Genomic DNA, 24,332 nt, shown 5'->3' on the forward strand with positions numbered 1-24,332 from the left:
GCGGTGGCTAAAATGGGAGCGCAGCGAAGCGATGAGAGCCGAACCGTATCAATGGGGAACCGAGCGACCGGCTGCTGAGAACGGAGCATCACCAACCGAAACACCGCAAACCTCAGCACTTCAGCCGAACACGCCACTGAACAAAGGGAAAATGGCAATTTCAAGGTAATACATTTATTCTCAGTGACGCTTTTTATTTTTTTGTTGCAATAGTGAATAATCAATGTATTGTATGGGCGCTTCAGTGTGCAAATGTGAACAATGGAATTCTGGAGAATGATTTGACCATATCCTTCCTTCGCAGTTATTCCTTATTTTGATATGTGAGAGAAATAATGTCTCAGAAGAGATTGTGATTGATTTACTGGAACAGTTCTGATGTGTCTGGTGAATAGGGATCCACTGGCAAATGTCTCTGTTATAATCATAACAGTCATGCAAACACAGCCTCACCATGTCTAGGGCAGTGGCTATCTAATTCCGACACAGAATATTGACCATATACTGTAAACCCTTACAATATATGCAAAGATGTGTTAAACTAAAATGAAATAGGCCCAATTGAGAGTGAAATGGATACGCTTCAACGGTGCAGTTCTCTAATACAAAGCTGATGGGCCTGTTATGTTTGCAAGCAAACAAAGCCGTGATTGAGCTTGTGCTTCTCTTCTCTTTCATCCTCTCCTTCAAGATGAAAACAGACTGACAGATAAAAAGGAGCTGCGAGATATTGGATGGAAACTGTGGAGTCTGCTGGAGCTAAAGCCACACATGCTCTCTTCCCCACCCTGCCGGCCTCAGCATGTCCACCTCCGAGGTGCCCGGTGTGGGCAGTAACTTCAGCACTCTGCCCTGGGACCCTGGGTCTTCTGGCTCTCCAGGCTCCTCCAGAGGCCCCGGCTGGCCCTCGGTGGCCAACAGCGTGGTAAAGATTGTGCTGATCTCCGTCATCGTGTGTGTGTCTCTGTTCGGGAATGTGGTGGTGCTGCTGGTGTTCCAGAGGAAGCCTCAGCTCCTCCATGTGGCCAATCGCTTCGTCCTCAACCTGCTGCTGGCAGACCTGCTCCAGACCATCCTGGTCATGCCATTCGCCATCGCCGCCACCGTACCAGGCGTGTGGCCCCTGGATGCCCGCCTCTGCCAGGCCCTAGTGGTGCTGATGCACTTGTTTGCCTTCGCTGGGGTCAACACCATCATTGTGGTGTCGGTGGACCGCTACCTGGCCATCATCCATCCCCTGTCCTACCCCACCCGCATGACCCCTCACCTGGGGACCAACCTCATTGCCTGCACCTGGGTGCTCAGCCTTCTCCAGAGCACGCCACCCCTCTACGGCTGGGGCACAATTGACTTTGACCGTCGCCACAACGTGTGCTCCGTGGTGTGGTCCTCCAGCCTGTCCTACTCCGCCCTGGTCTCCACCTTCTCCTTCTGGCTGCCCGTCTTGATCATGCTGGGCTGCTACTGGATGGTGTTCAGGGCAGCCAGGCGGCAGAATGCCCTGGTGCACCCCATCCAGACTCACCCTCACCCCCGCCCCTCTAACCAGCCGGACTCTCAGGCCTCCTGCTCCGGCAGCCCCCAGCGACAGCCCCCTCCATCCGAGGGCCACTTCTCAGCCGGCGGGTACCCCCTGCGGGCCAGGCACAGACGCTTCCACTACCACTGCAAGGCGGCGCGGGTAGTATTTGTCATCATGGCCTCCTACATCCTAAGCATGGGGCCTTACAGTGTTCTCAACACCGTCTCCATCCACTCCAGTGCCTCTGTGCCCCCATGGCTGGCCTCGCTGGCCCTGGTACTATTCTTCCTGCAGTGCTGCCTCCACCCTTACATCTATGGCTACATGCACCGCAGTGTGAGGAAGGAGTTCCTGGCCCTGCTGTGTGGGCCTCTCTGCAGGCAGGGCCGCCGCAGCCAGAGCTCTGCCGTGGACAGCTGCTTCACCGTCACCGACAGCCGCTCCATGCACCCACACCTGCCCAGCCTGGCTGCCCGCGTCTGCCCCCTGCGCACCTGGGAGGAAAACACCACCTCCACCTCCCCCACCATGGAGAGGAGGTCCAGCCGCAAGGAGACCACCTCCACCAGCCTCAGCCCCGAGAGAGAGCTCACTGTCCATAGCAAGTAGAGCAGGCGGGGGAGCAGCCTGGGGAGCAGCCTGGGGAGACAGCTTGGGGAACGGCTGCATGGTTGGAGGAGTTTGGGTCATTCATTCCCCTTCATTAAAGATGAAATGGTTATTCAGCATGGTCAAACTTGAGCAGATTTGCCTTCTAGTCTACAGGGTTGTTCTTTCTGACATTATCTGTTGTTGGTGTTTACGGAGTGGTGTTATTTGACATCTAGATTATCTAATGTATATTTGCCATATAAATAATTCCAGTTGTAAAGTATTTGTTATTATGGGCAAGAAGCAGTATCTCTTTGAAAAAGCCATTGCTGGTCCTACCAGTGTTGCGTTACAATGTATCTGTTAAGGAAAAATACTACACAGAGTCCCAGTGAATCCTATGTATTGCAGTCAAAAGTAGTATTTTTACTTGTTTATCAAATTTACATCAGTGAATGAGAAAAAATATGAAAAGGTTCAAGCATTTTGAAAGTATCTGTATGTCTCTCTACCTTCAAAGAGACATCTCTGTGTCAAACAGCCACGAAATAGATCTCCTCATATATTCTTATCCATACATATCAACACAGCTATTTTGGACTTACAACTATGAATGTATTTGACTGTTGTAAACAATGTTAAAAATGGGCATTTGCCATTGAGTCATTGAGCTTGAGGGGCCATACATCACTTCTGGCTTCTGCTTGAGCTTCAGGCAAAACATACAGAACATAGAATGTAGTTGAACAACTTTAGCGGAAGTATCGTCGGAAACCTAGCAAGTCTCTCTTAGTGCAATAATATGATAGACTGAAAAGTACAACATGTGATGTGCAAGAAGATGTGGTCACAAAGGACCAAAGTGACGAGTGTATTTCATCATGTTTCTGCTCTAGCCATGGGCCAGACGTATTTCCGCTAGCTACTGTACCTATCAAAAGCACAGCTGCCCTCCTCTGTGTTTCCTAACATGTGTATCATCATCACATCTCATATCTCGCCCATCCATCTCTGAGTCCCATGATTCACAGGCAGCGTGAGCAGCCACAAGCACGGCAACCGTTGAACTCAGGCTATTGTGCTGGAGGTTCTGAGTGTCCCAGCCTGTCCTTGAAGCCTCTTGAACGGGTGAGCGTTGCTCTCTGCACCCCTGCACAGTCTGGTTCTGTTTCAAAGCGCTGTCCTCTGCTGATGGAGCTGTGCAGTGTCTCATTATGATTGCTCGTTCCCCAACACTACCAAGTGGACTGTTCCAGCCAGCCCTCTGAGTAGGTGCACAATTGAAGTTTGCCTCAACCAGTTTGTCCTCTCATCTGCGGTTCAAAGGAGGCTGAGAGCTCTCACAATATCCCCCTCTTACCTGCATGCATCATGGTAGGCCTCCCCTCTACACCAGCTCCCTTTGCAGCTTTCTGTTGAGCATAAATACCAAACTGGTATTACTGTACTATTGGTGATCCTCCCTGCACGTTATCATAGTACAGTGCATGAGAACCAGGTCTATATTGGCTATATAAAAAAGGTTGCAGTGGTAAAACAAAAAGTCTGAAATACTGGGAATACATGGAATTCTCAAACAACATCTCACAATCAATTAATATTGACGTGTGTTGAACATGACATTGTTTAAAGCCATGGGATTGGTGCAGATGCAGACCTGATGTACGTTGTCCTGGAACAGAGGTTTCTGATCTAGAGGAGCTTCTCAGATTGTTAGATTGATTTTCATTCCACCTCAACCTTTCATGTGTTCATGTGTTTGTCTTTAAAACCCAAGGCCAACTCATCTGAGAGAAGGGAAATCCATACATAGTGTCCAGAAGGTAAATAATGTGGAGCCATTGCCACTGATGTAGTAGTGTTATTTTCAGCAGTGGCTCCCTCTGTACTGACTGGAAGTCCTCAAGCAAGTGTGATTTGTATGCATGGTGTTGAGAGACTGAAGTGTATTTAGTATGTTTCTGAAGTAGACTTCAGAGTGCTGAGAACCCTAACTTATTAAAAGGTAGATGACCACAAGACATAGTTGACAATCAAACATACTGTAATTGGAAAGCAAGAATCATCACATATGCCATTGTTAAGTATTGTGCGATGTTACTTGTTGAATATGTAATATAGTGAAACAAAATAATATAAAATTGTTTTATATACATGACTTACAAACTAGAGATTTTTGTGATGATTTCTATTGTGCTTTTTTTATTTTCAACATGGTCAACAGATGTTTGTGTACAGGTCATTTATAATAATTAATAAAACATATGTAAGATTCCACAATGTTCAACAGAACTGCCTCAATTCTTAAATTAAACATTCTCTAATTCAAATGTAAAAGGCCAGCAGTGCAATCTAACTGTACAAAGAATGCAAAAATGAAGCAGCTCTTTCCAATTAATCAAATGTGTTTATTATTTGTAAAAATGTTATCACCTTGGGTGACGACTCCACACTGCTAGAAAGAAAGAAGCAGCAGTATTCATACATCTAGTTCAGTCACCTGGTATGATCAACAGGAAATGGGGACACAAATGTAGAATATGTTTTCATGAGCAAATAGTTCTTCTTCATTTTGATTAAGATATCACTCCAGTCGAAACAAACAGGTGATCTGAACGGGTAAATCACATTTTTCACTGTTGTAATAAAGTAATGTACAATAATGATGTGCTTCATAACCAAGTTTGCTATTTATTTTTGTCATATAAACCGAAATATAGCCATAAAAATAACAAAGACAAAAATATTTCAGCATGGCAATGTCATGGTTATAGAGATGAAGATCCATTGTTGGAAAACTATAGTACAGGCCATTAATGGTTAGGATTCTAAAGCCCCCTGTCTTCACCTCTCCATAACAAATTAAAAAAAACAACAAACCAAAACAACACAACGAAAAAAAGATGATGTTTTTTAAAAGGACAGTTCCATAAAGGTGACATTCTTTAAGCATCAACATTTACATTTTCTCTTTACAGCAGAGGTGGTGGAAAGAATCACAAATGGACATACGGGTATCTGAGAGTATAAAAGCAAAATAAAGTAAATTTTTATACATTAGAAATGGAAAATAAAAAGTATTTTTGGGCTCCTCCTGCACCCTCCCAAAACCAGAAACCCACTGAGACAGATCTTTGGAACTCACCTCGAGGGGTCAAGGTGCAAGTCAAATCACAGGAAATTAATTGTCAACGGAAAAAGCTAAATAATTAATTAACGACAGAAACAAGAAACATATGAAGATTCTGAACACAAAAAAAGGAAGGGTTCTGCTCTGCTCAGACACTCCTGCTCTTCTCAGATATGTGGTTTCAGTCAGAGTCCATTCAAACAGTTACTTTTCCAAGCGGTCACTGCCCTGGAGAGAGCAAGGAGTCTGGCCCTTCACTAGTCCACCTTGACCACACTGTAGATTTTATTTACAAACCAGAAGCAGGCAAAGAAGCCGATGGTACCTGTGTGGGGGGGGTGGGGGGGGGGGGGAGGAAAATATCACCTTAGGGCATTGAGGCAGTGCAAACATTACTGAAAAGGGCAAAAAGCAATTAAAAGAGGAAAAAATACATTTACAATGGCTCTCTGCGCATCACCTACATCAGCCCATTCAAACACATACTGTAGGCACCTGGGTAGGCCAGAGAGGACTTAGAGCAAACACACAGGTGTTTCTTCTACACACAGGGATGATTTTTCACTGTCCGGCGCCACGCAGGCCTCTTGCAGCACCGGGAGGAGGGGGACCAGAATTAAATGAATTAAATACAAAACTAATGAAAGAACCCACCGGGCCACAGCACTTCAGGAGCACACAGACTCTCAAAATAACCCTGGCGTCATAACTTACAGCAGACTCGGCTCATTATCACAACGCCACCCATTTCCATTCTTTAAAGGCTGATAAAGTTCCTATTGGAAGGGGTGGCTAGAAACAGCAGATGAATCTGCCAAAAGCACCAGCACTGTGTTTGTCAAAGCGAATATACGGAGATACCCTATTTGTTTGAGCTCCTCTCTGGAGAGAACCCAGATAAGATTTTAATTGGGCAAAATCCTGGGAGAAGATGAATTCATCTGCCTCTGAAAGCCCTGTCTGACGGCTCAATCGGGCCATACAAGAGACTCCAGAATTAAGTTCTGATCAAAGTTGGGAGGAGGTGAAAGGGAGGCGAGGAATAAGAAATGCTTTTTTTCTTAAAAGGCAATCAGAAATAGGGCAGATTAGGATTATTCTTCAGATCCATACTGGAAGCGGAAGAATGCGAGATCTTTTTCTTGGATTTATTTCTGCAACTAATGATCTTTCTGCCAGCCCTTCCTCACACTGCTTATCCCAGTCATAAGACAGTGTACGTATATCGCCAGAGCAGCGTCAGCCACTACTGTATCTGACCTTAAAACACCAAAGGCCTATGAAGATGTCATCATAAGAGATAACAGGGCTCTGTAAGTTTCTGGGCGAGAGAAAGACTGATTGTTGGAGCGGTGCCGGTAGGTTCTGTGCAACCTATTTCGCTGCCATTGTTTATTTCCTGTCTCATGTTTCGCGTGTGTGTGGGTGTGCAAGGCAGGACAGGGCCAAAGAGTGCTGTTACCATGTCAACCTGCATCCATCTCTACCTGTTCTTACCATGGAGACAGTCAGGGAGGGAGCTCTGTTCATCGCTGCCTTTTGATGGTATTGTTGTGTGGATAAACACGCCTACATTTCTCCTCCGGTACAAATCTATATTTCGAGTGCCAGTGCAAGGAAGTTGCCATAACAGCCGTAGTCAGGGCACATCTATTATAATCCATGGCAACCAGTAAATTGTGAACTGCCTCAACACTGATATCCATTCGTCGAAAGCAACAACCTCTCTATTCAAATGAATACTTATAGGCTGACCACTAATCACCTATTTGAAACAACGTATGTTACGTGACATGTTTGGTAATTAGTTTGGCCATGAACTAAAAACCCATTCTGTTTTCACAGCACCAGTAAGCCGATCCACTAAAACGTCTCAAAGAGGGAGGTTTAGAGAGGGCCTGGAAGGGAATGATAAAGGGAGAGTGCTATTATGAATGCATTCTGTTTCAGGACTGAGAAGCACAATAATGTGGAGGAACACAGAGGTTGCCAGTGAGCATGGGACTGGTATGGTTACATCACAGCTGGGTCTATCTAGCAGCTCATCATCTGCAGAGCAGTAATGTCCGAGGGAGGACTCAGCTACGCTGTGGAACACTCTGGCCCTTCTGGCCCTGAGAGACAGCTACCCTGCCCCTGTCTCCTGACCCCCCCCCCCCCCCTCTCCTCTTGGCTCAGCATATGAATGAGCTACACACAGCCACAGGAGAGATCCATCATATGTAAACAAACACTGATCAGAGAGAGAGAGAGAGACAGAGAGAGAGAGAGAGAGAGCAATGTCCCCAACGAGGACCGTTCAGACTGATTTGTGATGGTAAAGCAGAGAATGACCCAGTTTAAGAAAAACACTATAATAGACCACTAAAATGAACCTCGGGGGAGGATTTCTCCTTGGTCTCAGCTACTAGGATCTTCTCCTCGACACTGACTTCCATCTGTTTCATCATGCTTCAAAGAGACTCTTTAACACGGCAGCCCAAGTGGGACACTTGCAATTAAAGTTTGTTTAACTTCATTTACCACAGTACAGTTTTCCTGCCAGTAAAGCTGAGAGGTGTTGCACAATGAGCAAACAGCACTTCCCATAATGCCACAGGAACAGGATAGGGCAATTAAATGTGACACCAACCGTGCCTTGCTTTGTGACTACGTGGAACTCCACAAACATACCAATGACACTACCCACACCTTTCTCTCTCTGGCCTATCCCAATGCCTCCGGGAACACAGCTAGCCAGCTAGCTAGCTAGCTACTCCAGAGAATCAGTCCACTGTTCATACAATTCCAAGCAACCGCCCACCGCCGGAGCTGAATCCTCAGAAAGAATAGTCCATAACCAAAGATGCGACAGCCCTTTCCAAAAGAGGTGCAAACACCTGTTACAGAGACTAGCTTTGCATCAGGGGAGGCTGGTGGAGGTAGAAATAGGAGAACAGGCTTCAGTGCTTTGCATAGTGTGGCACGGCCGCTGACTTACCTGTGAAGAGGAAGAATATGAGGACCATGATCATGGTGTAGCCGAGGTAGAGGATGGTACTGGCTGCGCCGACGATTTGCAACTTGGAGAAGAAGTAGTGCACAGCATAGACAAACAGGTAGACCGCTGTGAAGCCACTGGTCAGGAAGGAGCGCCACCACCAGTGGTAGTCCTATATTAAAAATAATAATAATAATAATAAAAATAAAACATTCTTTGGTTAGGCACAAAAATGATGGCTTGGACACTTTGTGGTGGAAGAAACTTCTACATTATTGTTTAATTGAACCTTTATTCATCCAGGTTAGTCTCATTGAGATAAATAAAACATCTATTTCACAGGAGAGACCTGGTAAAATGTATTATTCAGGTAAAACCTAATAATAATCATAAATAAACAACAGATGAGACATGGCAGTTGGTAGTCATTTAAACATACCCCACCCAACCCCACCCCTCCCCACTCCCTCTTTGGAAAGAGCTGTTGGACAACTATTACACAATGGATTTATGACTCCACCCACCTCTGCACACAGGTGGAAGTAGCACAGCAGGATGGTGGCCTCTGAGCAGGTAATGAGGAGGATAATGAAGACCAGGAACAGGAAACCAAACATGTAGTACATCTGGTGAGACCTGGAGGAACAGGGCACGCGTCGGTTCCACATCAGTTTGCAGTACAGGAATGATTAGGTATGTTCCTTTGCTACTAATGTAGGCACCATTTGGTTCCAGGTAGTAGGGGTAGAGTTGACCCTAGTTCTTACCAGATGCTGTTGAGGATGAAGAAGAGCTGGATGAAGATGCATCCGAAGGGCAGTATGCCCCCCATGACGATGCCAGGCACAGGCTTGGTGAAGAAGGACTGTTCTGGGATCTGCCTAGGAATCTGATTGGTTCTCACTGGCTGCTCAATCGCCTTCAGGACAGAATGGCATGGAAACTCATCAAGACATTGTTAGACTCTTGCTAGTGTGCTAGGTGTCCTCAGACTGGTTTGCTAGTGTGAAAGAGACAAACACTTGCAAACAAATGCAAACACGGGGCAAATGCACATGATGCAAGATGACCAGTAAGCCAAGAGTTATTCAGCGTAGACCTTCACAACCTCTTAATTACATAATTAATTATATGGGAATACGACATCAGATCCAGTCAGTGTGAGTGACAGGTGAAACTCACAGCCTTCTTGAAGCCGAAGTAGGCGCCGACGAAGGTGAGGGGCACGGAGATGCCGAACCACAGAGCCAAGATGGCCACCAGCGTGCCGAAGGGGATGGCCGCTGAGGAGCCCTCCACCCACAGGATCAGGTTCATCAGGAAGAAGTCTGCAAACACGATCCTGAGAGAGGGAAGGAGGGAGAAGGGAGAGAGGGAGAGAAGGGGAGGGAGAGAGACTCAGTAAATGTCTTGCAGTAAAGTAAAGACGAAAAATGTGAGGAAATGATTTGTGTGAAGAGCTGACCTACCCTGGACACAACAGTGCCGTCAAAAGGACATTGGTCTTCCATTTTTCACCACCAAAAGCTGGAGACACACAGGGGGGAAAAAAGGGTTACAATCTTCTGCTTCTCCAATTCCAGTGTCTTAAGGCAAAGTGAATGACTTGGATTTCCAACTGACGTCACAGAGACTGTGGGCCTGAATTGTTGGTGTGCCAATGGGACTTACTCTTGTAGAGGCGTGCGGACACATAGCCTGCAGGGGTGCCCAGCAGCACCCACAGGACCACGGCACAGGTCATCAGAGCCCCGCGGTTGGCTGGAGACAAGAACCCCAGGCAGGCCAGGACTAGAGAGGATGATAAACCACCACTATCAATCAGCACCGTCAGAAAACACACAATGCTGCAGGAACATTAACCATACTAACCTATACTATTACATATATATTACTCTATTAACCATATGCTATGAGGAGAAATCTATCATCCATCAGCACCACTACTCTCAATGTCAGACCCTCAAAACTCTTCCCCGTAGGTTACACAGACTAGAGGAGAGTTATGGTCAAATAAACTGGGATGGGCAGATATCATAACTCACATAATAATAAATCATTGTGAGATTGTGACAGCTGTGCTTGACTTGTGAGGGAGGGAGGTGCTTACAGAGAGTGATGAAGGTCATGATGAAGATCTGAGTGCCCTGTCCGAGGAACACAGACAGCAGCATGCCCTTCCTGGGGGGCCTGAACACATCGCCGTGCACCTGCTTCCAGCCAGACTCCTCCTGGGCGTCCTCCTGCAGGGCAGAAGAGGGGGTCAGGACCAATCACAACAGAGGAATTAGTCAATGTGCCTCAGGCAGCAACATTCTCGTAAATGTCTCTTATATTTTCTGTGACACCTCAAAAGGGCAGTTCCCAGAAACCATCCAAACCACCAAATTCAAAAACTCAAAATCACCAGGAACACTTGGTGTCTGACAAGCTTACATAGGATATTGAAGTATGTCCTGAGGGTTTCGGAACTTTTATCAAGTCTGCCTGTGAAACATTACAGAAAAAGGTTTGTGATTGGGTGTATTCCAGGAGTCCACAGAACACACACTGTCTTCTGGCAGGCTGCTAAAGTAAGTCTGTCTCCCCCAGTAACTGTTAGGAGTCATTAACAATAATTGAATCATCAGAGTTTTGGTTCTGTATGTTAACCTGATTGTGGGTTTTAGATGGCAAAAGCAAGAGCATTTAGATGGCAAAAGTAATTATGACTGAATCCTACGGTATAATTAGATGCTCAGAGCAGTGAGTGTTGGATAGAGCTTCTGTATGGTAGGGGGTTGCCCTTAGTGGGGTGTTGGGAATTGGGGGATTGGCTTCTTTTACCTGGTCCACCTGGTTGTACCTGGCGATGTCCTTGTGCAGTGTTCTCAGCATGATCATGGCCACCATGCCAGACAGGAAGAGTACGATAACCAAAGAGTTCATGATGCTGGACAACACATAAGTCATACACCGTTAACACTGTCTGATCTCCTCACTCAACACCACATGCTTAAAATGACATTGTACTGTATGGTGCAAATGACTCATATGTGTGCGTTACTGAGATGTGAACCTTATTAGAACTGGTTGTCTAACATACCTGAACCACTGGATATTGGTGTGGGGCATGGAGACCAAAATGTAGTCCCATCGTGAGGCCCACTTGATCTCATTGTTTTCCTGTGAATGAAAAAAAAAAATGTATTCATAAATGAAAGGTGACCCACGCATACAGTATTCATGACACAACACTAATACTTCATCTACAATTCTCTGGAACAAACACAACCTCAAACTGATACTTTCACACAGGTTTTCATTACATTTTGTGAAAGGTCTACTGTACCTCAAAGGTGACAGAGTAAGTGTAGGTAATCTTGAGATCACTGTCGAACTCTCCAGGAACCTCCATGGGAGGGACGCCGTCACACACCAGATTGCCCTCTTCGGCATGTTTGACACTGTCAATGACACACACACACACACACACACACACACACACACACACACATCAGAACATTCCTATGTCTGCACACATAAAGGCAAAGGCTTTTTACATTGCTGCTTGTGACCATTCAATCCAAACCACTAATTCATCTGGTTTAATGGATTGGATAATTGACTGGGGCATGGACATTTGGAATCCATGCTACAACAACTATAATCATGCATCATTTACCTAATAAGGCAATGTTATGCATACAGCAGGCACCAGTGCTTTGCCCTCCTCTGGTGAAATGTGGAAATGCATTACACCTGGGGTGCACAACTCTGGTCGCAGGCCTGCTGCTTTTGGTCTAGTCTTTTAAATCAGCAGCTCATTCAGAACTCTCTAGTTGTGTGCCAGGTGTGTGCCAGGTGTGTGCCAGAGAGAAATCACAAGCAGCAAGACATCCGGCCGAGACGACCAGGGTTGGTTACTGCGTTACACTGACCTCAACTTATCCCAACGTGAAGTGAAATAAGACATGCAAGCAAACAGTTGTGAGAGTGAACAATGTTCACATTGGCTGTAAAAATAAGTTCAAGACAGTTCAACACGGTAACTGAACAACATTTGGATATCTGTTAAAGGCCCATGCCAGCCAGTTGTCCTTCCTGGCATTTCTTGAAAAAAGAATGGAAGCACTGAGTTATTTGGGGAAGTAACACCAGATTAAGCTAGAAGCAATTCTCAATAAAGAAAGGTTGTTTGACTCAGTTACAAAAAAATGTTAGTTATATTTGACTCAGACTAACTTTACAAACAGGCTAGCCATGGCACACTTTGGAGCTCTGTAACTGTATGAAATGTGGTACATCACGGCACGTGGGAAATAAATAAATAGAATGTATCGCCCAAAATACACATACTTTGACCTAAATCGCAATAATCATTGTGCAATAACATTGTGCAGCACCAGGATGTCATATATCAGCTAAAAAAACAATCAAAATGACTTATGTGGGCCTTTAATATACATATGAATACAATGTCAGCCATCTGTCTGTCTCTCTGTATGTCTGTCTGTCTGCCTGCCTGCCTGCTCTCACCTCTTGGGTTCCAGGGTGGCTGCCACCAAGCGAGCCCCACTCCATCCCTCTGCAGCCCCACTGTGGTAGGTGATGTGGATATCCACATGGTTGAAGATGTAGAAAGTGTTCTTCTTGTTGAACTCAGACTGAAAGATGACATCGATGTAAAAATCAATTGAGAGCTGCTCGTATTTCAAAGTGCAAAGTCATACAAAAGGAGTTGAGCCATTGAACATGGGAGGTTCCACTGCAGACAGGGGTGACGTGTTTTACTTTACATTTTTAATTTGCACTAAAGCAGCTTCTGCTAGAGAGTGATAAAGAATTACAGAAGGCCTCATTTCCCAAAGCCTTTAGTTGGAACTGCCACCGCTAAAATGACTGGTGTCATCAGAAAACGGCACTAGGATTAATACAATTAATCAGATTTTTTTTTTTAATGCTTTATTGAGAAGAAATTATAAATTAGGTAGGTTATAGCCTTTGCAGCTTAGAACAATTGACATATACCTATGCTTAGAACCAGTCAAATGTATGAATGTGTCATTTTCAGCACTGTATAAGAACACAAAACATAAATAAATAACCTACCTACTGTAATAGAATACTCGAGGCAGACAATTAATCAAGGACTTTTTTCAAATCCAGTTATACGAGGAATCCTTTCAGCCCTAAAATCAAGCATCCTATGTGCAAGGTTAGAAACACGGAGAAAGCCTGACTCACATTGATGACACAGGCATCTTTCGCCCGGCCGTCCGAGGTGACGAGGCAGCCAATGGGGAAGCCAGGATTGCAGTATTTCTGACTGTCCTCCACATCGTAGCACCACGTCACCGGCATGTTGTCAACGATCCTGAAGAAACACACGTTGTTCAGCTCATCAAACCCTCTTTCCAGATACAGCACATTGGAAGAACAAGTCTGTCTGGTCTAGTTGACACATCCGCACACCTGTATCCATATCCAACATATCACCAAAATACATGTTTTGTTCATTTAACTTAGAGTAATTGTATGGGAAACTCTTCTCTCATAGCTAGTGCCTATAGAAGAAGACAAACGAGACAAACTGTGCACTAGCCTCACGTCCAGTCATGTGACACTGAGCTGCGGCCACACACAGGCAGTAAGGCCCACACCTATGACCATCCAACTAGAAGGAGTAACTCACCAATGATGCTGGTAGTTCAACTGCATTCCTCTCTTGATGAAGTCCAGACTGACCTTATCCTCTGATTTAGACTTCGAATAGGATTTGGTACACACTTTCTGGCACTTTAAGTTTTCTTTGAATGAGAACTGAGATAAAAAAAATAAAATTGAAAAAAAGGAGAAAGGAAGTTTCACTGTCATGCAGGAAGAACAGGAAAGACAAGACATTCAAAAGCCTGCCGTACCTGTAGTGCTTGAAAAACAATGCAATTTGAATATGTAAAGAAATTCCTACCTTGTATGGTGACGTCTCAATTCTCTCACCAAACAGCACCTGGCCAAGGTTCTCAGATGGCCTCCTCTCCTTCTCATCTTTGCAGAAGTCAAAGCTTAGAAAACAGTTTACAATTAATGTGATGTGCACCACTGTCCCTTCACTGATCCAGCAGAGGATTATAACATGGTACTGGTTAGGGCCAGTATAATAGTTATAGTATAATAGCACTTTTAACACATTCTGTGCATTGAAAAGTTAAATTGTAAATTAAATCATTTGTTAACACTCAGAGTCGGGGTGCTCTCATTTGACAATGCCGGGCGTGCCACTGTGCCGGGTGGCACAAAGATAACACTTGGAAGGGATTGCTAGTAAGGCAGGTATTTCGGTAGGAAGGTAAACCGGTTTAATCAGAGTTTCTACTTACACATCATACTCATACGGCAGAACTGATTCAACAGAGTCCAAACGATTCACAAATAGCTGGATGTCAGTCTGCAAAGGAGGACATAGATGGGTCATGTGAGGTCTGTGAAAGGCTTGCTGCTACAGAGTTATGACAAGGGTTATCAGCAGCAATAGTAACATGTTACTGATTGCCACAACTCCATACAGACCGTGTCCCTATGCACTAATAATTACAACAAACTAATTACCACTAATTCCAACAAAGCCAACCAAAGAATAGTTGAACATTAAATATGAGTGACCTGAACTAGTTAGCTGGAAATCATTACAACAACAATTCTACTTGCTATAGCTAGTATAACTGTGCACGATTACCACTGCCCTCGAATAAGACACATTTGATGGTGTGTGAAGCAGCGATGGTGGTTCAGTATGTATGTTCGTCCTGGTGTCACCAGAGTCACTTGACTACAAGCAGCAAGACTCAGTTAGATAACAGCTAGCTAGCTGCCTAGCACAGCTACCCAGCTAGCTAGCTACGCATGTAGTAGGATGAGTAATACAACACAAAGTGACATTGAAATTATACGTATGTAAAGACCGTCATCTCTCAAGAAAATAACAAAAAGTGTTACTTTACCTGACAATCGTCACCACCTTCGTCTTTTACACAAAAACTCACTGGGGCTAAACCCGGAAGGTAGAACCCTGAACAAGAATCGAATGCAATAAACGTGAACACTATTAGTAGCAAATCCGGGTGTATCCGTGTCTTCATTGTACCGTGGTTAAAATAACCAATTTGTTGCAAAGTTCAATTTAGGTGGTGTGTTGTTCAATGTAACGTCTTTATTTCCGTGAAAACAACGTTCTCCAGCTAGCTTGCTGATGATGATGATGATGACTTGTCAGCCACTCCGCAGGCTGCTAGCTGGTTGGCTGAGGCGCGGCCTCACACAGGGAAAGGCTCCACGTCATTGGGTGGTCGTGGAAGTGGGAGGGACAGCCGAACCAACCTGACCTGGGTCAATCTTCCAAAAGCCTTTCCAACATTTCTAAACTACTACTACAAAAAAAAAAATCAGGATAGCTTCCCGCTTGCGTTCTATAAAATGCCAGTACTCCTGTCGTTTATCTCCGTCCTCCTGTTCATGAAAATTCAATAGTTATGAGACCGCGTCCGCGGACCACCAGGTGGCACACAGCTCTGACTGAGGCCGCTGGACGCGGAGGAAGGGGCGGGGCTTGACAACAACAACAACTTCCCATGTGCTCGATCACGTGACGGGTATAAAGCCCGCCGCGCCGCCGCGTCTCCTGCTGCGTCTCGTAGCTAAACCTGTAGTGGTAAGTGGCGATGGTACATTGGTCAAAATCCTGCAGACGTTCAACATGCTGGTTGTTTTGGTCGTATTATTTGGCAATCGTATAGTTTTTCATGCATGAATGTATCTTGAGAAGATGCCACCTGGTTAGCACGCATTGTGTCCAACTTTTACCTAAACGGTTTGAAAAAAAATGGTAGCTAGCTAACTGCTTGCCTGGTTCAGTCGCCATTTTATTAGCTAACCAAGCTTTTGTGCACCCGTCACTTCTAGCCTAGCTGCACTGTTTATGCCACTTTTGAAGGGACATTGTCGTGATTATTTGTGGTTTTTATTATTTAATTGTCCTACCTAGGCTAGGTAACTGTCTAGACATGTCTTGAAAATATTATTTCTGTGGAATTAGGCGCAGGCAGCTGCCACTGTCATTCATTCCCTTTCTTTCCGGCTCCATTTTGTGCTGTATGCCCGCTGCAGGCGGCACTTGTGTGTGAAAAAGCTCCCCAAAGAGCAATGTTTTGGGTTGCTGACGTTGTGTTTTGGCCCAGTAACGTGTGTACAGTACGCTGCTGGGAAAACGCTCATCAGAAGTCACTACACATGAGGCTAGCTAACGTCCTCAGCGAATGTAATGTTGGCCTCCGGATGGTCGTTTAGACCGAAGCTACTAGTATGCACGTCCAAGGCAGAATATAATAAAGATTGGCGCTTCTAAGTGTCAGTCAACCATGCCTGACTTTTGCTAAATGAACCAGATCATCATGATTCCACTTGTCAAACGACTCTTTTCTCCTATTATCTCAGACCGACGCTATTATGGCAGAGGCAGACCGACCAGGAAAGCTCTTCATCGGAGGGCTGAACACTGAGACTAACGAGAAGGCCCTTGAACAGTATTTCAGCAAATATGGCAGAGTAGTTGAAGGTAGGCTCACTGCTACTGATGGAGGAGCTTTGCGCACCATCAATATTGCATTCGTAACTATTATAGAAACCAAACTTTAGCTAATTTTACAGTATCGACAAATATATGATCTTCTACATCTAATACAAGATTAAATGATATTCTATGGCTACATATTTGACTAGGTGATGTGTCTCACACTGATCTGAAGTTTGAACAGTGAAAATGTATAATTGTTTTGATCAGCAATGGGCTGAAAATGCCAATACCTCTGTTGCATTTAGCAAATCCTGTGCTTGAAGCTAACTGAACATAACCTGATTGTTTTTCCAGTGCTTTTGATGAAAGATCGTGAGACAAACAAATCAAGAGGTTTTGCTTTTGTGACTTTTGAGAGTCCAGCTGATGCAAAGGATGCTGCGCGTGAAATGAATGGAAAGGTAAATAATTGTGCAATAAGGGTTGGTTTTGATCAAGATTCCACCTACGTGTAGATTGTTTCCTTGATTGTTAATCTAATTCTGTTACTTCCCTCAGTCTCTTGATGGCAAACCGATCAAAGTAGAACAAGCCACGAAACCCCAGTTTGAGATTGCAGGCAGGCGCGGTCCACCATCAATGCATCCACGCAGTCGCGGCCCGCCCCGAGGCCTTCGAGGATCCAGAGGAGCACCAAGTGGAATGAGGGGTCCACCATCCAGAGGTACCTTTACAGAAGTAATCACAGGAGTTGGAACAATTTACATTGTGACCTTTGTTTGGGGAAAAAATCCAACTTTTATAACAAGTAGACTGTGATGAAATTGTGCCATTGATGTATTGCTCACATTTTGTCTGAAGAAGTTCTGAGCCTTACAATTGATACCTGCATTTCTTGTCTGCCAAAGATTACTATGATAACGTAGGGATTGTAGAACCCTTCTTTAAAGGGATATCGCCCAGAGGCCCCCCACCTCTGAAGAGGGGACCACCAATTCGTAATGGAGGGCCCCCACCCAAGAGGCCAGCCCCTTCCCCATTGGGCAGACGTAAGTGACCTTGTTGCTTCCATGATTTGCCTAAACACTTTGGAAGGAACTTTGGCTTTCAATTTTACACTTCATTTGTGATTGCCTTTTCTTTTAGCTCCCATGTCCAGGGACAGAGACCCATATGGGCCACCCCCACCCCGCAGGGAGGCGATGGTGTCCAGAAGGGAGGAGTACCCATCTCCAAGAGATGACTACTACAGCTCAAAGGACAGGTGGGGGTTGCCTTCTCAGCGGATGCTCAGGAGACTCTTTCCATTTACTTTTTGCGTTTTCATAATTTGACCCACCGTTATTTACACAAGTTGTGCATTTCCTTATTTTACAGTTATTCTAGTCGGGATTACATCAGTTCTAGGGAGACAAGGGACTACGCACCACCTCCAAGGGATTATCCCCATCGTGAATATCCCCACTCCAGTTCTCGCGATGAGTATGGGGGGTCAATGTCCAGGGGCTACAGGTATGTTGATGACCTGACTCAAAAGTTTGAGCTGCATTCTGACTGACATGGAAAGTAACAGTACCGTCTTCCTTCCTAGTGAGCGTGATGGTTATGGGGGAGGAGGCCGGGAGCCAAGGAGCTACATGGAACGTCCTAGTGCAGCCTCGTATCGAGACCCATATGATGGTTACGGTAAGATTGACCACTTAAGTGCAATGAGGGGAGGACGTGTTCTAATGTCACACAGCCTGCTCAATGTGCCCCTGGAGCTGGCAGCTGTACATGCATCACAAAAGGCCACTGGAACGTCCAACAAAAGCCTCTTTGACCACTCAGTATTTGTTCTACAGAGTCACAAAATACTCCCTCAAGGAGTCATGCACATAATCCAGTTTCTTTGGGGTAAACAACCCCCTCGAAACCATCAAGACATCACTGAAAAACCACGTGTCCAAACTGCGATTCTAACAACTGGAATTCTAAAAGGAAAAACTGCTACTCAACAAATCGATGGCATGCAGAAAGGGGTTTTATTGCGTATTTAAGTTCCCCCAAGCTTGGATAGGTTTCTGCCCACACCACCAAAAAAAAATTATAGTTTTGTTCAGATCCAAATCATATTGGAGATGTTAAACTTCTAGTTGAAATTGATTTTAGGTCATTAATACATTCTCACTGGAAAAGATGGGCACATGACAATGCAGGAAAGTGTGTGACGTTAAACTTGCCAATTACCTGACCCATTGACCCTGCAGGTAACTCACGCAGCGCCCCAGCCTCAAGGGGCCCCCCACCGTCCTATGGTGGGAGTGGTGGAAGCAGTCGCTATGACGACTATGGCGGCAGTTCCCGGGATGGATATGGCAGTCGCGACAGTTACCCCAGCAGTCGGAGTGAACCATATCCCACTAGCCGTGGCGAGCGAATGGGCAGGCAGGAGCGGGGGCCAGCTCCCCCGCCCGAGAGAGGCTACCCTCCTCGTGAAGCGTACAGCAGCTCAAGCCGCGGTGCTCCTCGCGGCAGTCGGGGAGGCAGTCGGGTTGATAGAGGAATTGCCCGCAGCAGATACTGATATGGACTTGGAATTGAAAGGAAGCGAGCGTTTTGCCTGCGTGCTCAATCTCAATTTGTTTAGTGGGAGGAAATTTGAAGAAAGGAGGAGGAGGAAAAAAAAAAAAAGGCAGATGTCAAATTCTATGGACAACTTTAGGTTTTAAGCCGTTTATCATAAACTTGTCAGTTACTTTTTGTTTTTAAGTGTTTAAATGGCTTGTTTTATATTTTTCCCTGCCCATGTAATGGTACTGTTGCCAAGTGATGAGTGTTAGTTTTTGTACATTTAGTGCTGTTAAAACCTATGCCCTTCGATGTGGCTTTCGTACACTAAATAAAGTTTTTAATCCAAGACCTTGAGCAACGCTGATGGATGTTCTGAGAGAAACCATGACATGAATGTACACCATTGACAAGCGCACCAGTTTCAGTCCACTGTAAGATGCCACTCTTGCAACATCAGTGATCAATGCTTTTAAGTAAGTTAACCATTCATGTGCTGTCAGTTCTCCTGTTGCCCGAGGAGGACGAGGCAAATGTCACTTTCCAAGCCTGTTCATCAGTGTAGTTTTCCCTCAATGGAAATGGATCCGTCACCATAAAGCCAAACTTTGATGGCTGCAGCGACCTAACCAAAGACCACAATCAAATGCAAGAGTCTTTTCATCCCGACTGATAGTGCCAACAGATGGTAAGCAAAGCAAACCTTTTTGTTTCTCGTCTGATAATGAGTTTCTCATGACCGTGAATTGCAGTCTCGGCTGAGGTTGGTGTACGAGAGAAGTTATGTCCTAGGGACAAACTAAATTATAGTTGCACTAAATTTTGTATTTTTCCGAAAGTAATCCCATTTTCATCAACAGTAGTTGCAACAATCGAAGGAATTGCATTTCCCTGACCGGTAAAGATTAAGTTAAGAGTGGACAGCCATTGTGTCAACTGAGAGCACAGGTTCAATCAAGGAGATCACTTTTTTTGGGAGACGATGGTTTCTCTCCCCCAGCTATATCCCAAAAAATGTTTGGCAAATGTTTTTTCCTCAGAGGCCCAAATTGGTTCATTTTAAGGAATCTATTCTCAGTGTTCAAGTTTTAGTAAGTGCCATAGTCTGAAGTCCAAGCTTGTCACAAATGCCAATTCTCGCCAATGGAGACCACTTGGGAGAGCAGCAACGTCCTAACAACCAAACTGGAAAGTGAATGGGAGCAGAAACTAATCAAATCGGACCATACTCTAAGTGGATTAGTGGGTTATTTATTTTTCTCAATCGTTTTCTGTAATACAAATACAAGGAAGTGGCAGTATATTGATTTGAATTGTCTCGTTGCAGGATGACCACCTCCCCTGAAGAAACCCCCTGGAAACTGATTTGTGCCCGCCAGGCATTGGACCAATTATACATCCGTTTGCAGAGAGAATCTTACAGGCATGTCCAACATTTGCACTAATGTAGTGATCACATGATGACCTGTAATATAAAACGTGTGTGATGCACAGATTTACAATACCTCTGGAAACATGCCAGACAACTCCACTTGGGGCCTACACACAACAGGTCTGACATGCAGTGTGATGAAGGTATGCATTTAATGGACGGATGGTCTGAATCTTCACTGTTTACTTCCAGATCCCTGCGCCGGTCGTGATGGTGACCCAGGGCTGCAGCGTGTGGCAGCAGCGTGGGGCGCAGACAGACAGAGCCCCGGCTGAGAGATGATCAAGTCAATTGATTAAATGCGTGATCTTGTCAATAAAAAAAGGATTTGAAACGTCTGTTTGATGCTGTTTGCTTACCCTCCTTTAGGCTCCATATGTTATGGTTTTACGGCTGGATGGTTATTAACCTTGCCTCAGAGTATTTACCCTTTGTCACACTTCAATTCTAGAGGTCTTTTGTTTTATTTTCAAGACTTAATGAAGATGTTGGGTTAGACCAGGTAGGCTGATGCTGATTGTTTGCTAAACCCCTATTGTGATAAACATTTCCTACAATCAGCAGGCTATGGAATGTTTCCCCTGCCAAATATGGTGAAGCCCATCAGATAACGATGATTGTCAGTTTCCTGATGTTGTTGCACGATTTCACTGAGTGCAATAGGGGACTTACTTTTATTTATCTTGGTACCTATGCAGTGACGTCAGTTGCACAGTGAAGTCTGCTAGGTGTCAATTCAAAGAAAACAGCAAATACACACAAGTAGAGACGAGACCTTGCTCTTGTGCTTGTTAACCGGTAGGGGTAACTCGTACAAACGGGGTTTTTACAAGCAGAAGTGTGATACGGACGTGGGGAGCTTTTTGATAAGGAGTTGTGGAACTTGCCGCTTTCGGTGGGGATGCATGATCAAGAGGATTAATTGGAGCAATGAACCCAGAGGAGCAGACGGTAACGTGGCTGATATCATTAGGGGTGCTTAATTCGCCCAAGAAGAACATAGCAGACCCCGAGGAGTTCTTGAAAACCTCTCTGAAAGATGGGGTCGTCTTGTGCAAGCTCATGGAGCGGCTTGTCCCCGGCTCACTTCCAAAGGTACGTATGTGTGTTATCAGTGTTACAATGTAACGATAACGGAGGAAAAGTAACGTCTACTATGTCAACAGAACAAATAACAGCCGTGTTAAAAAACAACCTGGCAACGCCTTTGGAGGGGTTGCTTGAGGAAACGAATGGCCAAATTTCATTGGAGAAATGTATTGCAGGCAAATATTTTAAGTAATTTATTTAGATGGTGTTTGGATACATTACAACATGCAACATGTGGATTAAGCCCAAGTATTTTACATATTGGTGAACTCTGGTGTAGTGTGTTGACTTCCTGTAAAGCGAAAAAAAAAATGTTCCGCATTCTGGACATGACGAAATATCCAAGTAGATTCAAGTTGGTACACATCAGGCAACTATCCAACATAGTTCCGAAATTATTTTGAAGATACCTTTACAACAGCTTACTTGTAGTATTGTTGAGTAGAAATGGATCCGTACCTGATGTGAACCTACACACTGAGGGAGCTCTAGGTAGGCCCACGTGCACGAAAACATTATGCAGGACGCAAACAACCATGCATGACTTTAATGATCGTCATCATCACTAGAGATGCTGCAGACAGTGCAGTTGTTGCACACATAGATATACACATTTCTAAGGCAACCCAAAAGGCATGGGAAATGAACAAAATGGCTTTTGTACACTTTGCGTACGAGTATCAGTTTATTACACCAACTGAACGCAGGCTATACAATAAAGGAACACAGTATATAGGCATACTCCGTTTGTTGAGAAATACGGGAGAATTCTGAAAACGAAGTTGATCTATTTACAGTACAACGGTAAACTTGATGGAAAAAAAATAGAGGACTTGCAGCAAACTAATCGTCACTTCCTCCTCAAAGCCTTGCTTGCTTCCTGGTGCGACCGCCCCCCGAGCGACGGGTGAGAGGAGGGAGGGTCGGGCGGGGGAGGGAGGGAGGGGGGAGGGGGGAGGGGGGGTGCACGTCTGCGTGAAGGAGACACGAAGGAACAATCCACACTTACTTTGTAAACTGTGTAAGCCACAAATACTCGAAAAGAGACAGTGGACTATTACCTTGTTTCTTTCTCCATCTTTAGTCGTCCCTGTACGCGCAAATGCTTTTCACCCGAATTTTTTGTAGCGTCAAATCTTTTGATATCTCCAAGGTATGTTGTCATATATTTATGTTGTGTCCCTGTCTTTAGTACTGCCAGGATCCGAGAAACGAGGCAGACTGCATTGCCAATATTCGGGAATTTTTAAGAGGATGTACATCCTTGAAAGTAGAGGTAAGTTATTTCGTAGAGGTTGATTGATGGTGGTTGCTGTAACTCATGTATGTTTCAGCAGTATGCCTTATTTTCTGCATGAATTCAAATGTTGTGTTGACATCTGATTGCTGGACTTGTTTCTAGAGGTTTATAAACAGTGAATGTCATACCAGCATTGATCATACGCGATTTACCGAATGATTGTGACAATGAATGGACGAGCTGTAACTTGCCTGGAACTGTTTTGTTGTGGTCTGTGCACAGATTGTTTTTTTCTCTGAGTGAAGCAATAGTATAGGGAGAAGGAAGTGGAGTGGGTTGCCCTCATAAGCAGACATGCTGTCAGTCACTCCCACAGGACAGACAGACAGACAGACATACAGACAAGACAGTAATGTCTGTGGGTTGTACTGCTTGGTTAAACAGTAGAAGGAAATCCCTCTGTATTCCCCACCTTTTTGTGCAAGGAGGAAAAGGCTCTTATTTTTCTTCAGTCAAAATAAGATATGACATTTATATGTATTAATGTGTTTATTACAGCGTATATTTGCTGGATAATGACATCGCAAATGGTAGACTATACTAAGTGAGTGAAGGAAGTCCACTTCCCTACAGTACTTTTGACTGCTCTGCTGGACATTCTCTCTCCCAGCGTTTTATAAATAGTATGTTTTGGTCTTGAATCATATAAGTTGGTTTGTTAGAAGAAGAAGAAAATGTAATTGAATCAGCCAGACTCGCTGCAAGTCTACTGGAGAAATACTGGCTGGCTTGTTATGTTTGGGAGGTCCCTTTTGCTTTCATCCAGGATCCCACTTCTCCTCCATAATTAGACCCTTTGCGGCAGGGCAGTAGCTCATGACCATAAGGATTTGGAGAGCCCCTGTAAAATGTATCATCTGGAGTTTTTCTGTGCCATCCCAGTCCGGCCCAGCCCGGCCCAGCCCATGCTCTGGTCAGTGATGTGATGGTTAAAACTCTTTTTTTTTTTTTAACCACAGCCAAAATATGCACATGTCTCTAGCTTGTCATGTGAGAAGACAAAGAGAGCAGTCACACAGCTTTCACTTCTCCTCTTGGTTGCAAAATGGGGAAGCAGCAGCAACAAGCTTGTTGACTAGTTGTAAACTGTCAGAATGAATAGAGCCTACATGCGTATGGGTAAAGATGACCACGGTTAGATACAGTTGTAATACTTCTTAAGGGGTCGGATACTGTACTACCCTGGCCCC

At 44.8% G+C, this 24,332-nt stretch overlaps 4 protein-coding genes across 10 annotated transcripts in view; 3 read left to right on the plus strand and 1 right to left on the minus strand.

The window, feature by feature from the left end:
- Nucleotides 1-802: 802 nt before the first annotated feature.
- gpr101 (G protein-coupled receptor 101) lies at nucleotides 803-2,131 on the plus strand (the record flags this gene model as incomplete). The annotated part of the gene is made up of 1 exon (XM_083686857.1): nucleotides 803-2,131. One exon carries the CDS (start codon nucleotides 803-805, stop codon nucleotides 2,129-2,131), a length of 1,329 nt encoding a protein of 442 aa, XP_083542983.1.
- Nucleotides 2,132-4,779: 2,648 nt separating this feature from the next.
- tm9sf5 (transmembrane 9 superfamily protein member 5) lies at nucleotides 4,780-15,628 on the minus strand. Of its 2 annotated transcripts, XM_083685528.1 has the most exons (18): nucleotides 15,204-15,628; nucleotides 14,583-14,650; nucleotides 14,174-14,267; nucleotides 13,898-14,025; nucleotides 13,450-13,579; nucleotides 12,742-12,869; nucleotides 11,555-11,669; nucleotides 11,309-11,388; nucleotides 11,050-11,155; nucleotides 10,660-10,710; nucleotides 10,334-10,466; nucleotides 9,895-10,014; nucleotides 9,693-9,750; nucleotides 9,406-9,565; nucleotides 8,991-9,142; nucleotides 8,748-8,859; nucleotides 8,224-8,395; nucleotides 4,780-5,568 (listed from the first exon to the last, which is right to left on the minus strand). In XM_083685528.1, the coding sequence occupies exons 1-18, from the start codon at nucleotides 15,339-15,341 to the stop codon at nucleotides 5,501-5,503; spliced, it is 2,013 nt and encodes a 670-aa protein (XP_083541654.1). In that variant the 5' UTR covers nucleotides 15,342-15,628; the 3' UTR covers nucleotides 4,780-5,500. The 2 variants fall into 2 exon arrangements, with proteins under 2 accessions (XP_083541654.1, XP_083541655.1); XM_083685529.1 differs by lacking the exon at nucleotides 10,660-10,710 and having other exon boundaries at nucleotides 15,204-15,626.
- Nucleotides 15,629-15,853: 225 nt separating this feature from the next.
- Nucleotides 15,854-21,091, plus strand: rbmx (RNA binding motif protein X-linked). Of its 5 annotated transcripts, none has more exons than XM_083686623.1 (9): nucleotides 16,077-16,813; nucleotides 17,126-17,232; nucleotides 17,330-17,495; nucleotides 17,680-17,820; nucleotides 17,918-18,035; nucleotides 18,149-18,283; nucleotides 18,363-18,457; nucleotides 19,021-20,744; nucleotides 20,946-21,091. In XM_083686623.1, exons 1-8 carry the CDS (start codon nucleotides 16,705-16,707, stop codon nucleotides 19,335-19,337), a joined length of 1,188 nt encoding a protein of 395 aa, XP_083542749.1. In that variant the 5' UTR covers nucleotides 16,077-16,704; the 3' UTR covers nucleotides 19,338-20,744; nucleotides 20,946-21,091. The 5 variants fall into 5 exon arrangements, with proteins under 5 accessions (XP_083542747.1, XP_083542746.1, XP_083542748.1 ...); XM_083686624.1 differs by having other exon boundaries at nucleotides 16,083-16,813; nucleotides 17,707-17,820; XM_083686621.1 differs by lacking the exons at nucleotides 19,021-20,744; nucleotides 20,946-21,091 and adding an exon at nucleotides 15,854-15,910 and having other exon boundaries at nucleotides 16,693-16,813; nucleotides 18,363-18,862.
- A 340-nt stretch (nucleotides 21,092-21,431) lies between these two features.
- Nucleotides 21,432-24,332, plus strand: part of arhgef6 (Rac/Cdc42 guanine nucleotide exchange factor (GEF) 6) — a 24,183-nt gene continuing 21,282 nt past the window's right edge. For both annotated transcript variants that reach the window (XM_083685506.1, XM_083685507.1), the window contains exons 1-2: nucleotides 21,432-21,848; nucleotides 23,035-23,118. In XM_083685506.1, coding sequence (XP_083541632.1) covers nucleotides 21,684-21,848; nucleotides 23,035-23,118 — 249 coding nt within the window. In that variant the 5' untranslated portion in view covers nucleotides 21,432-21,683. The remainder of the gene's footprint in view (nucleotides 21,849-23,034; nucleotides 23,119-24,332) is intronic.

The sequence above is a fragment of the Argentina silus genome (assembly GCF_951799395.1).
Source record: "Argentina silus genome assembly, chromosome: 15".
In the NCBI taxonomy this organism is placed as follows: domain Eukaryota; kingdom Metazoa; phylum Chordata; class Actinopteri; order Argentiniformes; family Argentinidae; genus Argentina; species Argentina silus.

Coding starts and splice junctions, on each gene's coding strand:
- tm9sf5 (XM_083685528.1), bottom strand. CDS start 15,341: ATGAAGACACGGATACACCCGGATTTGCTACTAATAGTGTTCACGTTT. Junction 11,156..11,308: donor ACCAATATCCAGTGGTTCAG/GTATGTTAGACA, acceptor TGTGTTGTCCAG/CATCATGAACTCTTTGGTTA. Junction 8,860..8,990: donor TTCATCCTCAACAGCATCTG/GTAAGAACTAGG, acceptor CTGTTCCTCCAG/GTCTCACCAGATGTACTACA.
- rbmx (XM_083686621.1), top strand. CDS start 16,705: ATGGCAGAGGCAGACCGACCAGGAAAGCTCTTCATCGGAGGGCTGAAC. Junction 16,814..17,125: donor ATATGGCAGAGTAGTTGAAG/GTAGGCTCACTG, acceptor TTGTTTTTCCAG/TGCTTTTGATGAAAGATCGT. Junction 18,036..18,148: donor TACTACAGCTCAAAGGACAG/GTGGGGGTTGCC, acceptor CTTATTTTACAG/TTATTCTAGTCGGGATTACA.